An 18,651-nucleotide genomic window follows, 5' to 3' on the forward strand; every position below is an offset into this window, starting at 1 on the left:
AGGGACTCAGTGTGTATGGATAGTGATTGTAATTTGTGCTGGCAACAGTTGAAATGGGCAGGGCTGAAGGTCACGGGATGAAATGAATCAGTGACAAATGAAAGTTTGGTGTCAAGAGGGTCAACTTGAATCACCCATTGATTTGAGATGGTGTCAGTGAAAGGTGCCACATGTCAGGTCAAAGGTCATGAAAGAGAGTACTCATGAAATGTACATCTATACAGAGTGATGGCAATCAAAGCCTGCAGATCAATGGTTTCAAATCTGTCACTTGATACAACGCAAAAGTGAGAAATTTCATGTTTTTATTCACTGAGTGACACAGAATTCATCCTCCATGATGATTTGAAACACCAGATATGCATGGAAGTAAAAAAATACAAGATCAGCACAACAATTTCCACTCTTTCAAATCAAACATTAATGATCTTTGTGAAAATGTGAAAAGTTTAACTTCATCCCTCTCCCACTACAGTGTAAATTTATTAACTCAAACTGGAATTTTACAGACATACACAATCAGAGTCCCAGATAGGAAAGACCAGCATAGCGTAGTCCACCCATAAACAAACCCCTTCAAGTGAAAATGACGCATTGATTACCTCCCAGGGAGTCGATAGCCTTTTGGAAGCATTATGTTTTCAGCCTCATCCATCACAAAGTTCCTGGAAACCAACACTTGCATAGAGTATTAATAGCTCTCTAAGTTGAAAAGATTTGGCAATGATTAACAAGGTACAGTGATGATAGCCACTGTTGATATACATTCACCATGTTACTTGTGCTACATCACATAGGTTCAATGAACACAGATATTCTTCAAAAAATGGCAATCCTCAATCCTTGGTTCCTTCATAAGATATCATTGACGTTGGCTATTCACATGACGTTAGTCCCGTTTGTGTGAAAGGTTTACCCAGTCAGTCAGTTTGTTAAGAGATAAAGCTGATATGAAAAAAACATAATTCCTGAACTTGAGACTCCTGTTTTGTCATAGCAAGGTGGAGTGGAAATCTCTAATTCACATACATGTAAATGCATATAACACTGACACACCCATACTCCCATGCCCATATTCTGTGGTATTTCAAGTACAGGTAAATCAAATCCCGATTTAACATGCTTGTGTTGTCATGTATAATGAGACTGTGAAAGGATGATATACGGGAATTTTATAGCTCCCAGGAAATGAAAGAAATATTAGTAGTTGAGCTAAAGTACCAAGTTATGGTGAATGACAAGTTATATGAGAGTTTTATAGCTTCCACAAAAAGAAAGAAGAATTAGGCGTAGTTGAGGTAATGTATCAAGTTATGGTGACAACTGGAATGACCAGTTTACAACTCTCCATCACAGGTACTTAGATTTTTTGTACTGGTTTCAGACATGTAGGTGGAAGTTATAACACCTGGATTAGGGCAGTGTTTCGATAAACGATAACTCATCATGTTTCAGATAAAACAGGGTGATATAATTATGCCCGCTTGTGAAAGGAGACAAACGTGAACACTGTCAACATATTACAACTGAAAGTCTGCAAAGAGCTCTTGTCATCTACTGTCTGTATAACCATGGTTGTGTTGACATTAGATGTCAGGAAATTGCATCAATATTTTGTTCTTGGAATTCAAATAATCAAATTTCCAATAAAAGATTGCAAATGCGCTTGAGACTATCAGGTTGTTTGTTTAGATTTGTTGCATGCATGACAAGGTGACATGTATTTTTTAGGTATGTTTTAATTTCCTTTAATAATCACCTCATTTCCTGCTCTGTTCTACCGGGAATAAGAAAAACGCTTTCCTACTACCGTCTTGTACAGGTATCACAGCTCACCCTTATCTCGAGAATATGAGGCAAAACTTCCCTTAAGCTTCCCTTCGCTGTACCTCAGAAATATTTGTGGTTTTTAAGTGAATATAGACACAGGTAGTTTGTGGTGCAATTTGTGGTATTGCCGGGTCATTCAACTGGACAAGTCAGGGTAATTCCTTTGAGTATGCCAAGAATGTACTGATGTCCTTGATAGCTGTCCTTCATAATAAAACCAAACAAAACATAAAAATGATTCATGTAAATAACATTTAGATTTTATAGCCATCTTTTAGGATAATATAGAAGATATTTTTTCTACATATTCATACATGGGAACTACCTGCATGTGGATCATATTCTATGTTACATGTAATGAATATAATGATACGGAAGAGAAAATTTCATCAGTGGCTTCAAACTGTTATGTAATCAATAGAAATCTGAAAGACTGTACAATTCTCTATTTATGTGCATGTTGGAAGGAAGTTCGTTGAAATAAAAATACAGATTATTAGATAGTATTAGATCAACCCCAATAATTTGCCCTCGTTCAATGTATTTCAACATCTGTGTTCCATTCACAATATGTCATAAAAAAACAGCGATTATGAATATCAAGTATGATTTGGAAGTTTCAAAAATAATTTTCCACATTCTGACTTCTGAAGGGTATAAATGTATGACATGTAAAATTGCATGGAATGTGTTTCAGTGAGTTTCGATGGCAAGAAACCTGAATCAAGCTAGAAACGATATGTAGGGTGTGAACTTTGACCCTAGGGAAAAATGAGGAATTGAGCAGTATAACTAGTAGCCTGCAGTTACGGTTCAGGTGTGGTGATGTGAAATTAGAGTTAAATTGAACATCAGCAGTGATGCACAGAAGACAATTTACTATCATTAATCTCACCAATGTACAAAATCACAGAAAACACACCTTCTATCCATGCAAATTTCTCTCTTTTTATGACCATGGAGAAGAAAATTTGCATAGTTTTTTTGCTCTGATTGTGTAGAGATGTGTGATGATATTTTATAAGAGGTAGACACTCTCTAATGTTCTGCTGTACAAACAGGAGTGTACATGTATTTCCTCTACCACTCTGTCAGTACTTGACAAAAGCAAAAAGAGAGGGGCCTATGAAAAAATATAAAGTCTGAGAATCGCAAATCGCAGAAATATCACCACTGTTGTGGATTAATCCACAGAGTATATTTCCTTAACCAGGAAAATAAAATTACCCGGCATGTATGGTACAATCGGTTCACACGCAGGTAAATTACTGTTACTGACGCAAACCTCTTCAGAGTCGGTTTCTGGAGAGAAAAAAAAAGTAAGAATATTAAAGTGATCAACACAGCTAGACAAAGATGAGGATCAGGCTAACTTTCTCAGCCGCAGAGACAGTTCATTATAAAGGGTAGATTCTCTGGAGTCAGTGATTATGCTTGTTAGCCAGTGTCATACTAAATGTCACTGAAATCATTATCTCTATCATGAACTGAGAAAGATTAAAGCAAAAAATTTTATCGCAAGTCTGGCATGCTGCTCCCAGTAATTACTTGCACACTGACGTGAGCAGCTGTCATTGTTTCATATTTTATATTATCAGCAATTTTCTCACCGTTTCACCCGGTGGCCATTTGCAATGCACGTAGACAGTGTCGGTGGTGGGAACGTCTGCGGTTTTGGAAACATTGTTCTCATGCCGTGCTGGAGAAAAAGGTCAACAACACAAGCTCGTTTGAGTTAATTAGATTATGTCATTTTAATAAATGTAATTTGCCAGATGTTAGTACAAACCAGTTTGATGAAAGTGCTTTGACACTGATCAATACAGGCAATTATTTTGCCAAATTACTGTGACGATATTTAGCATGTAGATGACTGGAACGAAAATCAAAGTAACATGCATTGTAGACAATTACAAGCAATTCAAAGTAGCTTCATTTAGATTTTTACGATGCTCAGCTGTCTGTAAATTGAGTTGTTGAAAGAAGATTTTGATTTCTCCAAGGATTTATTAATCATGAAGTGTGACTTGGGAAGTCATATTTCAAGAAAGTGCAACATTGTAAGAATTTAACAAGTTGCTGTACATGAAGTGTGATATATATCTGGTATTAAAACTTATCACTCTATATAAAATCTGAACATCTGTAGTACATTTGAAGTATTATATGTGGACATCATTGACACTTTCTATGTGTCACATTTCCTTGTTTTTGTAAATCCTTCTTGCCATAGACAGCTAACTCAGCTGTCTATTGTTATATCGGTATCTGACTTCCTCAAAGGTGCAGCATTAAAGTTTAATAGTTTTCTCTCTTTTTTTTTTCTCTCTCTCTCATGCACAAACATAGACACACAAATACATGTACCCTCATTCACTCACAGACCCTAAAGAGTGTGCATAAATCTCAAACCCACATCTTGTACAAAATTACACACAAAGACTATCCACATAGTCGCAGAAAGTGCTGAATTCAACATCCAATGTTGAACCATGCCCAGGCATTCCACATGATTTATTTGATATGATTGCGTGTAATCACTGAATATTTCATTACTTTGTATCGTTTGACGCATATCAAATTACTGCACACTTCATTTCAGATTTTAATGATTTGTGGACGGCGGATGAGCCCTACCCTGTACATGACTTGCCTGGTAATAAGTTTTGTATCAGTAGCCAGGAAAGAGATCAATTATTCAGATAAAATTAAACTCGACATACTTGAAATAGATTGTTATATCAAATTTATCGTCCCATCTCTTATCTCTGACAACAGGTGAAGCTTTGATAATTTTGAACTACAACAAAAGTGGAGAGTGGGTAGAGGCCAAGGCCAGGGACGGCAGGACAGGATGGGTGCCCTACAGCTATATATCCCCAGCGGATAGCCTGGAGAAACACTCCTGGTATCATGGAAGAATATCTCGGAATGCCGCGGAGTACTTACTCAGTAGTGGAATAGATGGTAGCTTTCTTGTGCGCGACAGCGAGAGTAGTCCAGGACAGCTGTCAATATCGTTACGCTATGAAGGGCGTGTGTACCATTACAGGATTTCAAATGCTTCAGATGGGAAGGTAAGGAAATTAGTGTTTGCAGGAAGTGATACTGATACAACCAAACATCATCAACTGGCAACAAGTGAAGTGGTGTGTGTTTGACATATTACCACAGTAGTGTGAAAAATTCTTTATTTTTGAGCTTTTGCAATCCTTTTCCAATAAAATCATCAACTGTGATAAGCATACATTAGAACTGTACAGACTTTATCTCAATAAAGATGGGTTGTTTTACGATTCAAAAGTCAAGCAGACACATTTGATATTTCTACCAAATGGCTAGCAACATCAATTAGATAAAAATGCCAGCTCCAGTTTGTGAACTTTGTCAGAATTTGCCATAGAGGGCACATCTCAAGCGTTGGCTCCACAAGCTTCAAAATAAGTCCACACAAGTAGCATTTCAGCAAAGCATTATAAATTTTAGAGTTTGAATATCCATCCCAGACATCCATTCTGTCTTTAAGACTGTGTTGCAAGTTGAAGAGGTTTGGTTATACAAATGTATCTGTATCTGCAAAGCACTGTTACAATTCTCATCACTGATTCAAGGCATGATTCACCTGTAGATGGGTTTTATTAGCATAAACCCAGGCAAAAGTACTGCACACGTAAATCAAAATTAACTAATGGCTCTGAAAGGTGAGCGTTTCCACCATCCAGCGTTTCATTTCCGTGCAGAGCGTTAGACAGGTTAATTCATGTCATAAGTAATCCGGCTAGAACCACGGGTGGTTGTCAGATGTATTTATGAATGAATATGCAAGTCAATTCCATGTGAAACTGGATCATGTTATTAGAATTTCCACAAGAAGACAGTAAAATTTGCAACAGAGAAGGCTAGACAGCCAAATTACAAGGTAGATTTAAATTGATTACTTGACCTGGCTGTTTTTGAAAAATGCTTGGCTGACCTACATCACTTCAGTGATATGTGGCAACTCAATGATGTGGTCGTTATGGTAATGGGTCAATATATTTCTCACGTTGGCGTTAAGTGTTGCAAATTTGGTAGGAAAAAGGCACTTTACACAGCAAAGTGTCAAGGAAGCTAGAGTCATGAAATCTGGTTGAGCATGGCACAAATAAACTGATGATGAAAATCTTCAACTGCTGTAACACTGGAAAGTTAGCCCTCACCGCTACATGTATCCTTTAAAACGCGGTGCATCAGAGATAGAGCCAACAAGCTATTCAAGGATAGTACGATGGCTCAGGGTGATAGCTAGTAGACACAGTAAATGAGCGACAAATATTGGACAGTAATTGCTGAAAACTTTGGAAAATATAGTCAAGTTACAAAAATTATGAAATTTTCTCTGTGATAGGAAGATAGCGTTAACTTGGTATGACATCCACAGAACACAGGATTATACATGTAATGTAGAAATTCACATGGACGATACTGAGGCAGAGTCCTTCACTACCTCAAACACTCATATGGCCCTTGAATTCACTCTCAGTCAAAGAGAGACACTGAATACTGTAGAATGATAGAATCCCTTGATGTAAGACTTCCTTGTATAGTATAGCTACCTGCACAGACACTGTGAATTGTAAAATGCAAGTCGGTCTATCTCGTGATATGAAAGATCATTTCACGGTACTTTCACACATATTGGATTTCAATGCCCCAGCTTGTAGTTAACCTTGGCCTTGAATTCACCATCTTTCTCAGGTGTTTGTGACCCCAGACAGCAAGTTCAACACACTGCCTGAACTTGTACGTCACCATTCCATGAACGCCGACGGGCTCATCACAACTTTACACTACCCGGCGCCCAAGAAGAACAAGCCCACCATATACGGCCTGTCGCCGCAGCCGGACGACTGGGAGATCGAGAGGACGGAGATTGTGATGAAACATAAACTGGGAGGAGGGCAGTATGGGGAGGTCTACGAAGCCGTCTGGAAGAAACACAACAAAACTGTGGCTGTGAAAACTCTGAAGGTAAGAATGATGTGATTGTGGTTTGATACTGACAATTGTAAACCTGGATACTATTGCTACAGCAGGTCTTCATTGCCTTGGTGTTTATGCATGTGTATTTATGTATACATACGCATATTTGTGTGTGTATATACATGTGTGTGTACAGACACAAAGAGACCTTTCAGAAATGTTTATACAGGTCAGTCTGTCCATGTCCGTCACCGTTCACAATGTTTGTATTTATTTTCCAAATGCAACAAACAAAGTTTGTATCAGCAGATTTCTAATAGTGTGATCCCTGGTGAGGTGGATGAATTACAATGACAGGTGGAATTTAATCGAACGATTCTCACAAATTTAGAAAATAGGCAGACCCAAGGAAACTGTGCAGGGAACAATACAAGATGGGAAGTCACATCCAAAGCATTGGTGAATTTCAGGAATCCAACAAGCCCACAGTTTATCTGAAAGTTTCAATTGGTGGATGTCTTTGCAAGCTGGATGAACATAAAGCATATCACCTGCAAAAACACACCATAGCAGAGTGACTCAGCTTCGGTCACCAGCTGCTGTATAAGTTTTAACAATATGCCAGGACACTGATATTTCCATGGAAGCTGATATGACATGGAAACATTTCTATCCATGCATGATCGATGGAAAGTGGTTTGGAAAAGTAAGCCATCAAGAAAATGCACCTCCACAAGATACTGACTAACAGTCTAATCTATCATTCCATATTGGTTCCTTTAAGCTTTGTTTACGACAAATTATGTTCCTGAACCAGCCATATTGATCTGTGGCTATTTCCAATTTCAATACAGTACTTTGATTTATCAATGTTTTGTTACAAAAAAGCTACGGTGAAGTTTAAAGTTATTACGGAAATTAAATTATGCATGTTACCCTGAGGGCAGTCTGATATTGACAGCTTAATAGATCATAATACTGTAGGTAGACAGGACACAGACTGAATCTAATTGTTTCTATATTAAAATGGCAGAGTGGGATGAGAATGTCTGTCTCCTTTGTTAGCAAGATGGGTTCAGAATAAGAATTTATTTTAATAAAAACTGGAAGACTGTTCTATGACTGAGTCATATTGCTCTGAATTAAAGTATGTGCATATATGCATTGACAAGGGTTGCAGTCTTTGCCAGGAGACGTCAGGGTTGATGACAATAAAATTTCAAAAAGAACAAATTTCACAAATTTAATATTTCTCTTTTATTTGTGTGAGTTCTGTGTCAAAATGTCAATTTTGAATCAGGAAGGAATTTATAAGAATTTGTCAGAAATATGAATCTTTTGTCGATCTTGACTGTAAAATTTACAAAGTAGTTAGTGGACGTAAAAATTTCCTGACTTCTTTGTGAATCTATCAGCACAAGTCTTTCCCGTGAAGGTCTGCCGAGATAGAAATTTCTGTTTCCTCTTAACCTTCTGACGAACAATGAGGTTTCTCTCAGAGCGTGTAGGCGTGGCTATTCTTATGGGCGTCTTCTTTCTAGACAAAGGTTGTTGACCGAAGCAAGCTCTCAGCAAGAACCTGAATAACAAGAATTATTTCATTCTTTTTGAACTTTTTTTGGGGGGGGGGATAAATTTTCGAAAGGTCACCAGAACCATTTGCGAATATAGCTTTAGAAAAAGTATTTCTGGCAGTTTTATGTCGGCGGCTGTGATGTTTGTGACATAAGATTCAAGAACTAGAGTCTGCGTATTTTTCTCAGTTTCAATATCGACATCCTCTAAAGCTATTATCCCAGGCCCAGGAATTGTCGGCGGCGAGTACACCGTACCCATGCTGTATTGTAAGTTGCTTTCAATTCACAGAGGCAGCTATACTGTACCTGGCGATGATGTGCTCATATGGATTTGTCATACTGTGGAAATCTAAAACCTGCCCTGGAGCAACACGCCTATCTGTCTCCTTGACACTGTCTGCATCAGATTTATCGGCCCAGAATAGTGTGTGCAAAAGAAATCATCAGCCCTGTTTTCTGGAATTTCACTAAAATTTATTGATTTCTTATCACCCAGTCCCAATCAGCTATATCCTTGCCAACCAGAATTGCACTTATATTGAATACAAGACTGTATGCAGGATTATCTAAATATCAGTGAAATTTTATAAAGCAGTCAGGAGAAATAATGGCTTCTACCTTAGCGAAATTTTTTGCAGCTCGAAAATCTTTTGAAGGGCAAATTTCAGTTCATTTGCCAAGGGGAAACAGAATATGAGAGAAAATCTGGAAAAGCAATTCTAAATTGGGAATATTTATTGTCAAAATTTATGTGATTGTATATCATGAAGTTGTCCTGCAATATATCATATGAATACAGTTAGAAAAATGTGTTTAATATTGCTTGCCTAGCTCACATATATTTTATGCATTGAGAGTAAAGTAATGATGCAAGCAAATCTCTTGATCTAGTAAGCTTTACTGTCAGGATGTCAACTTTGAACAACTCAGGAAAGAAAATTGATAGGCAGTAGACAATGAATTCACCACGTAAAACCACCTACATCAAATAAATATGAATTTGACTGTGTAATCTCTCAAACGTTGACTCATTACTCACAAAGCTGGCACTGCTAGATTGGCGTCTGCTCCCGGGGTCACTCACCAATTGCTGGCCGGGCTCGGTGAGCAGTTTTGATTTACGCCGGTTTAAGTTGGGTCTTGCATTATGATCTGATGAAAAACAGCTATAAATAGACAACCAAGCCCAGGGTTGACATTTTCAAATTCTTCTCTGGATTAACAAATCACGCAGCCATGCTTTTTCCTCGAAGGTGTAAAGCTGTCACATTTTTTTAAGCTATTTTATTGTCGTTTGTCAGGAAAAAAAGACAGGGCTTCGCATTTGCTCAGTGAAAACTATTTGAAAAAAATGCCTGTCTGATTCATTATGCCTTCCTGCCTTCTAGAAATTTATAAACAGATAATAGTGGATCCATGAGAAACTCAATGGTAATCTTCGCATTATTTGCTGCTCCAAGCAAACTTCTATCATCTAAATTTTGCAGATGTCTCTTTTCACAAATCTGAAAGGTAACAGTCGCAGTAACTTCTGACATTTTGTCAGAATTTTTCAACAGCGCCCTGGCATGGCATGATCTTATGCCTTTCATACTGCACTGCTAAATTGGTTTTCTGGACGTATATCAATATATGAGAGTGAAATGAATTATTCAGCTTGACTGATGAATAAATAGGATATTTGACTGAATCGCATCAATAGTCCTGAAAAATTTCAACAAATTTTGACTGTCTTTGCATGTCACCATGGCAACATAATTCATGTCTGAACCACATCCGTATTCCATTGTTCTCATTATGTAAGGTTTATATGAATCTTGAATACTGAAATATTTGTCAGTGGGGTACTCAAGCGTAGCCACATAATAAATGAAAAGTCATCTTGAAATGAGTGGTGGAGTTGTGATTCAGTGTTTGTTCTCCAAGTGTGATCACACTTTCGGCAAAGAATCTCTATACAATAATTTGTGTTAAGAAATTCTGAAGCCAGTGGCTAATTTTTTTGACAAAATATTTTGACTTCCAAAAGAGACAAAGACAAACGCTGTTCTTGTCAATGACCAGGCAGCGCAGGAAGTGTTGCAGCATTTTGTAAATTCCATAACTGACATCCATCCTGTGGGTTGTAATCTAATAAACATGGAGTGTTTGACATTTTTTTAATTGCATTGATCTGTAAAATCAGTCTGTTATGTGACATGAAGTGCATGTTGTGACATGGACCATGCCACCTCACTGACATGATAACCTCATCATAACACAGGGTCATGATGGACGCATGAAAAAGCGCAACTATCCTCGGGGCAAATTCCACATTACAGTTTGTGTAGTGGACATAAACCCACCTATTTTCCCAACTGACCTTTCAACTGCCCCATCCATGGATGCAGGTCTTGCCATTCTACTGGTATGAAAAAATAATGGGAGGGGTAGAGATAGGGGGGGGTGTCAGCATAATGCTTTGGTGATATAGGACTCGCAACTTATAATATACTGCTTTTGCAATCTAGTTTGATTGTTTTCCCATCCACAGTCTCATGTACTTTGGTTATTTTCATGTCTGTAATCTCATGCCACGTACAGTAACATGTCAACATCTGTGTGTAGGTCTGTTGACAAAATGTTTATTGTTTGGAAGATGTTGGTACAAAGACATTGGTTGACATCCAGGAAATGTATGTATTTCTTACCTCACCAGCAGTGTGCCTGCTTGGTAAAATGATATCAGTGGGCTGCTATACAGCTGTAATTCTATAATTCTCATTGATCAGGTTTTAGTACCTGCACTAACTATTTTAGGGTTCAAAGGTGACATGAGTAATGCGAGAAGAAAGTTTTGTTTCCTATCGTATTATGCTGTAACAGTGTAAACGTATCCATTGTGGCAGCTGTCTTCTACTTGGCCCTGGCCCACCCCCTCTATCCCACAGAGGAACGTGAGATTGTATCAAAATATGTGATTTTCAAAATGTGCACTGACATACATATATATCCATCTATATATCCATCCATCCGTACATACATACATAAATACATATACATACACTATAAGCACTGTTGTGCCTGCATACATACATATGTACATTCATACATCCATCCATATATCCATCCATCCATCTATCCATCCATCCATACATACATACATACATATATACATATGTAAATACATACATACATACATACATACATACATACATACATAAATACATACATACATATGTAAATACATACATACATACATACATACATACATACATACATACATACATACATACATACATACATACATGTATACATACATGCATACGTATTAAAGTACGAAGGTACATACATACTTCTACAGACACATATGCACACTGTACACTATGCCGTCTGTAAAGGGCATTTACAAATCTATTGCCATGACAACAATGGTCTACATGCCATGTTTTCCCATCAGCAGACAGTGCATGTGAATGTCTAACTTCTGTTCCATGCTGTGGATTCCATTTGCTGTCGGCATCACAGTGTCATTGTACTTCGCATACATTCAATTCCCTGGAGTATTCCCTCTGTGATGGGATATAGCAATATAAATGCACAGAATTCATTTCTGTCCTTTTCAAATCACCATCAACATCTTTTACACTCACAAAAGAGAGGTATCTTCATCGCAATCAATTTAATGGCACCAAGGTTTATTGATAGAGTTTATACTCCGCAGTGATCTTCAATCTATGTTCACACAAAAGTGTATCTAGGTTTTTGAATGATTTGCCAATAACAGGCAAGTCGTATCAACTCATTATTGATGAGCTTGGTATCATAGGACACTAATGTACCCTCTGTGATTGAAATAACATCCAGTACTCAGAAACGAATATGATTCAACAACAATTTTGATATATAGAAGGGGGGAAGGCAAAAATGTCTTGTGAGGATGTAGATCTCACAACAACTGAAACAATAACACCATAAAAACAAAGATGATTAACCAATAGATTTATGCAAAAAAATAAAAAAATGGTGAAAAGCTTGTTTTCTTCTGTCTGAAAGGGATGTAGTTTTCTAAACAGCTATTTATGCTGTCATTTGATAGGAAAATTGTTGTTTAATGCATGGAGGCAGGAAAGAACCGTACCAGAAGTAATTCAATAATTATTGACACCAGAGGGATATCAGAATACAATTTTATAAATAATCTAATCAGTAATGTTATACTCAATATTCAACCATCCTGAAACACGGTGGATATCTAGACTTTCCACTGTTCAAAAGATTTTTACCAGTTTTTATGCTGGGTGAAAATACTTTCATGTACAGCCAGCGAATGCATCAAAAAATTTTTTATTCAATTATTTAGAAAATTGTGCATTAAAGTTTGATTTTACTGGAGCTGTGAAAGCAATCTATTTGGATTTCACCAAGTTATCAATTTATAATGAGTAAATTGTTCCTGGTTCAGCATGGATGGTGTAGCTATTTCTCTGGTAGCAACTGCTTTCTTGCGAAAATTTGGCCTTTTGTTTTCATGAGTTGATCCACTCTCCGTTGACATGTAATCGGCACATTGGAAAAAATGAATTCCAGCAAATTGCCACTCGGGACTATGTAGCGCCCTCTAGAGACAAGAATAAGCCAGGTTTTCACAGTCTGTTCATAATTTTCAAGTTCCAGAAGGAAACCCATGAAAAACAAAATTCGACATCAGATATTTTATGTGCCACTGTCCCCTTCATCATTGAAGCATACTTCAGGTATATTTTCAAACCAAATGAGAAAAAGGATTATGTATTTACATTCCACTGGGAATAGGACTCTGGTTCCAAGGAATGCAGACATGTTGCCTGGGCCAGTATTAATATTTCATCTAATCTTCGGTGTGTGGTCTCTTTTTTCGCTTGCAGGAAGAAACTATGCAAGTGGAAGAATTTCTGAAGGAGGCAAGCGTCATGAAAGAAATAAGACATCCAAACTTAGTGCAATTATTAGGTAAGATGCGCCCGGGTTCCTTTCCTTTCCAGAGAGACTTATTTTGAATGGTGTTAGTAGGGCATTAAACTTTTATTGAATTGGCAATTAAACGGACTGTTACAGTTGACGCGTGTGTTTTCACAAAATGTGCGGGAATGTGTATTCCCCTTTGTAGCAGGGAAAAATACATATGGCTGCAGTGACCAAGAGAGAATGTGCCATTGTTCTCCAGAAGGAGTTGCAGACACAGGTCCTTCCTAGAACAAACAAATTTTGAGGGTATCCCTTTTAAAAGACCATATGATGCACTCTAGCTTTCCTCCTGAACAAACATTGCTGCCTCATCCATTTGGGAAACACAAAGTGATTTCTTTATACGTAGCCTATCTGTTCAGAAATACAGAAAATAATTAACCCAATAAAAGTACTGTTATAAAAAGGAACTTTTGCGGAATGATTTCCTTGATATTAAACAGGAATCCATGTCAGGGTATACGCATGGTGAATATATCAGCTGAAAAAGCAATTGCAGTTTCTATCATTCGGGTATTATAAAAGACTCTACGTACTGTCTGAGAAATCATTTCAATTGACTGTCCTACACATATATGTTCCATGTTTCATAGAAATGCAGGTATTTGCAGTGTCAGAAGCCTGACCATACATAATGAAAAACTGATTGATAAGGATTTTACACATACACGTGAAAAATAATTGTCATCAAATTTGTAAGCAAATCTTGTGTTCAGCTTTCGCAGTCTGTGCAGAGTGGATCTTTTGAAAATTACATGATCAGAGGTTCCTTGCAATGCATCATTCAAAGCTGTGATTAATGTATAACTTTACAACTTCAATTGACCATTTTGATTTTAACACAGTAAAACTTTGATACTGTTTAAGATTATCCCCAGCATAGCAACATTCAGTAAATGGTTAAGGCAATTCCTAGAGTTTTTGTTGCTAAATGTTCAAATTGAAAATTTCAATGTGAAATTAAAAATTTCATCATGCTGTAGAAAAATGGTGAATTTATCGTCTTAGCTATGCAAAACCATTGAATATTCAATGACTGTTTTTGTGTTGAAAATTAAGTTGGTCTTACAAATGATATTGAAATTTCAGATTAATTAATTACAACCAATGATAATGTGGTTGCATGAGTTGAAATTCTCATTCAGCCATAGTAAAGCCTGCAAGGACGTTTGAAATGAGGGTACAACAACTTCCCTAGCTGACCTTTATCAATATTTCTACAATCACAACATACCTGATTGTGATGGCGCCTGGATTTAGAAATGAGTTTTCAACAACCCCTAACTGACCTTTTTAAGTATTTCTATAATCACAACATACCTGATAATGAAGGCGTCTGGGCTTTGAAAATGTCACCTTTACATAGATCCAGCCTATACGAAGGCAACAGAACTCATGTATTAAACCCGGAGGCATCTTTTCCCTATACCTTAGTCAAGCCTGGGGAAAGCTTGATGTCATTATAAGTTTTGGATTTCATTTTCCTCGTGTGCCATCCTGATTTCATTTCTGGTGTTGTTGTTGTTGCTTGCAAGCAAATCAGTGTCAGCGATGTCAGATTCAACAGCGTCATTATTTTGTGTCGGCTTTTCTTACCTGGCACAGGTGTGTGTACGCGAGAGCCACCGTTTTACATCATTACCGAATTCATGCCCCACGGCAACCTCCTAGATTACCTCCGTGAGAACAACGAAGAGACGCTGCCGGCCGTCACACTGATGTACATCGCCACCCAGGTCTCCTCTGCCATGGCCTACTTAGAAGAGAAGAATTTCATCCACAGGTAATTTTCATTTATAAATTTCAAAAGAGACATCAGTTATGCCCGCAAGATCTCCAGTACTTGGCCATAGTCTTCATTGAAATTAACGATGTTATGTTTTTTTTTCAATCTACAAACCTAACCACCATGATACTTGTAGCATTTGTATGTAAATCATCATCAAAAACAAACAAGACTTCATTGAACCCAAGTCAGCTATTTTATTTCTCCTCAACAGTGAGGTTGACTTTATCAAATCTTTCTTTGCTCTTCAACACACCCATTTATGTTTGTTTATTTTTGCATGATACATATTGTAAGGTAAAGGTACAACATTCAAAGTCTTGACAAAACACCTTTGATAGTTGAATATGTATATGAGGGCAAACCAGGGTCTATGTCTAGACTAAAAACGACCTCCCAGGTAGTTCAGTCCCAACCTGCATTGTAACCCTTTCACCACCATGGTTTTGCCCACACCCATTGTTATTAATGGTGAGTATGGACTTGTTTACAGGGAACTGGGGGTGAACAGGTTAGAGTATAGGCAACATAAGCAAGTACACCAATATTCTGGATTTATAGGGTTTTTTCAAAGAAAATATGATAATTAGGAAGATGATATAAGTGAAAGTAAATAAAACAAATTACTAAGATACTCCTTTTCCAGGGTGTGTTTGTACCATCAAACCCATAGGGTTTCTTTTCACAGATGCTCACACATATGCACAAATACACATATTCCTAACATGTTATACACACATGTTGACACAAAATCACTCACTGTGGAATCAGAGTTGCAGAGCAAACGCTGCCGTGCACCTTCAACACTGCAAGACATAAAATTAATTGAGTCCAAAAGGTGAAATTACATCCATACTGGGACTTTCAATAATCTATTCATTCACTTAAATCTCTGATGACTCACAAAGCCTTTGTGAAGGGTTGATATCATGAGCTAGGGTTTACTTTATTGTAATACTGCTCAACCAGTCAATGTCTCACAAGGTCAAAGTCAGTCATTTTAACCATCCATGAAGGTTTCTCTGACAGAGTGGCTTATTTTTTCATTCTTCTCAGTTCTGTCTTGTAAAGAACAAAAACTGATTCGTCTTCTGTTTCTCAAGTTTCACTCACAATCATATGTGCATGCACAATCAAATCCCTCTGAAACTCTACCTTTCTGTTTGAAACTAAGTCGCCAAAAAGGAGTTATCTCACGGCATCATGATAACACATAGGCTTTTTTCTCACTTGGCTGGTTCTGTCTAATCAGCTAGCTCATATCAGAGAGTGCCACAAATGGATATTAGAAAGTCTGAAATCCTCGACTTAATAACAGGGAAGCAAAAAGGATTTTTTGAAATACAGATGCGTGTCTTTCCGTGTCTGTTACAAAGGGATTTTGTGTTTGCAATTAGGGTGCTTTGTGGTATACACACCGCTTGATTACCCATTTGTAGCAGCATTTGTAACGATTTCTGTGAATCTATGTTCTTTAAACAGGGATCTAGCTGCCAGGAATTGCCTTATCGGGGAAAACCATTCTCTGAAAGTGGCCGATTTCGGTCTGGCTCGCTTGATGACGGGCGATACGTACACTGCCCACGCTGGTGCTAAATTTCCAATCAAGTGGACGGCCCCGGAGAGTTTGGCTTACAACAAGTTTTCGATCAAGTCCGATGTTTGGGGTAAGTCTGTGTAAATGGCAGAAACGTCACACACACACACACACACACACACACACACACACACACAGAGGGAGGTCTGACACTCAGTGTATGCATTATCCCTTTTTTAGCGTCACAATAGTGTAATCAAGACATCTGTTGTGAACATGAAAAAAGGCTATCACTAGTCGAGAGCAGAATCAGTTCTCATTTCTTTCCTGGAAACCAAGTCAGGGTTGACCTCTGATCCTGTCATCTAACATTTTGGATATACAGGGTGATATACCATGGTGTAACTGGGAAATGTCCAAGGCTTAGATAAGGGCATTTTATTGTATTGCATCCCGGATGAATTTCTAGTGAGGTGTTCAATCTCAAAACATGATGGATGGTTTCTCAGAACATTGTAGATTGATGTATTTACTATTTAAGGTTCAAAGGGACAAAGTTAGTGTCCGTCAGCATGTTTTTGTCAATTTAGGATTATTTTAAAAATCTGTCATATTTGTCGCAATCCAGAAACCCGCTGAAAGAGTAATGAACAAAACATTCCTACTTGCCCTGCCTTCAGGCAGAACTGACAGACAATGATAAAATTTCTTACGTAGAAACATATGAAAATGATCACGTTGCAGTTTCTTGCAATTTTTAACCCTTTTACCACCATGGTTTGGCCCAAACCTATTGTTATCATTGGTGAGTGTGGACCTGTTCACAGGGAATTGGGGGTGAACGATGTCACCTTTTACAGCACAGCAAATTGTTATATTTCTTATCTCATGCATAATTATGATTTTTGAATTTATTTTGAGATGGTTTATCATGACATAAAAAATTGCAAAAAAAAAAACCAGCAGCCAAGTACCAGTAATGATACCAATCTTTTATTTACTCAAATTATTTTATGTGTCTGATACTCCATTGGTATGTCATCGTTCACTTGTCAAACTATTGAAAAATCACTCCCACATAATTTTCAGTGAAATTATGTCCAAGCAAGCCATTACAAAAGGTTAACTCCCAAATGTCAACTTTGTATTTTAATAGCATTTGGTATCCTGCTTTGGGAGATAGCCACCTATGGAATGTCACCCTACCCAGGGGTGGAACTGACGCAGGTCTACGAAATGTTAGAAAATGGTTACAGGATGGAAAAACCAGATGGATGTCCCGACAAGGTCTATAAACTTATGAAAAAATGTAAGTCACAAACCAGGTTGTGTCTTGAAAAGAGTAACTCCCTGTTTTACAAATCCTGGAAATAACATCTCGAAGGCCTTTTTCATATCGACTTTTCCACTGCTTTTCTCTAGCAGTGTTTCCTTTCAATGTAAAATTATCAAAGTAAGTATCTTTGAAATTGCACGATGCTAAAATTCAAGGAGACGAATTTGATACGAGCATTTAAGCTTTGTCAAAAGAGTGTGAAGCACTGTCTTTTGGTGAGGTTGAGGACTTCATCTGGGAACAAGGTTTGGCTTAATAGGAAAAAGAATCCAGATGTCTCTTAATGATACATGGAATAATTATAATTGACAAGGCTATCTGAAGGATTGATAAACTCCTTGACCAACTCATGGAAGTTCTGTTGGGGGATTAAACTATCAGCAGTGCCTAGTTTTGATCATGTATGCCATTGAGGGCGCTCTTTAGAATACTGCAGTGGGTATTTCTGTGCTGAGAATGGACAATATGATTTTGCTGACAGGCTGGAGGTGGGATCCCACAGAGAGACCGTCTTTTGAAGAAGCACATGATGACCTTAATTCAATGTTTCACAACTCAAGCATCAATGAAGGTGAGTTTACGGAAAGCGTCCCCGACAGCTTCAGCCATTTTGAAGAGTTCTTGAAACAAAAAATAA

At 37.6% G+C, this 18,651-nt stretch overlaps 2 protein-coding genes across 6 annotated transcripts in view; both read left to right on the plus strand.

Annotated features, from left to right (window-relative positions):
- The window catches only part of LOC139114563 (uncharacterized), a 485,747-nt gene that overhangs the window by 373,090 nt on the left and 94,006 nt on the right, over positions 1-18,651 (plus strand). The window lies entirely within an intron of this gene.
- LOC139114561 (tyrosine-protein kinase ABL1-like) overlaps positions 1-18,651 on the plus strand; it is an 82,046-nt gene that overhangs the window by 53,924 nt on the left and 9,471 nt on the right. For all 5 annotated transcript variants that reach the window (XM_070676359.1, XM_070676360.1, XM_070676362.1 and 2 more), the window contains exons 3-9: positions 4,609-4,907; positions 6,568-6,840; positions 13,256-13,340; positions 14,961-15,138; positions 16,624-16,808; positions 17,835-17,987; positions 18,496-18,585. In XM_070676359.1, the coding sequence (XP_070532460.1) occupies positions 4,609-4,907; positions 6,568-6,840; positions 13,256-13,340; positions 14,961-15,138; positions 16,624-16,808; positions 17,835-17,987; positions 18,496-18,585 (1,263 nt within the window). The remainder of the gene's footprint in view (positions 1-4,608; positions 4,908-6,567; positions 6,841-13,255; positions 13,341-14,960; positions 15,139-16,623; positions 16,809-17,834; positions 17,988-18,495; positions 18,586-18,651) is intronic.

Source organism: Ptychodera flava, chromosome 16, assembly GCF_041260155.1.
Source record: "Ptychodera flava strain L36383 chromosome 16, AS_Pfla_20210202, whole genome shotgun sequence".
NCBI lineage: Eukaryota > Metazoa > Hemichordata > Enteropneusta > Ptychoderidae > Ptychodera > Ptychodera flava.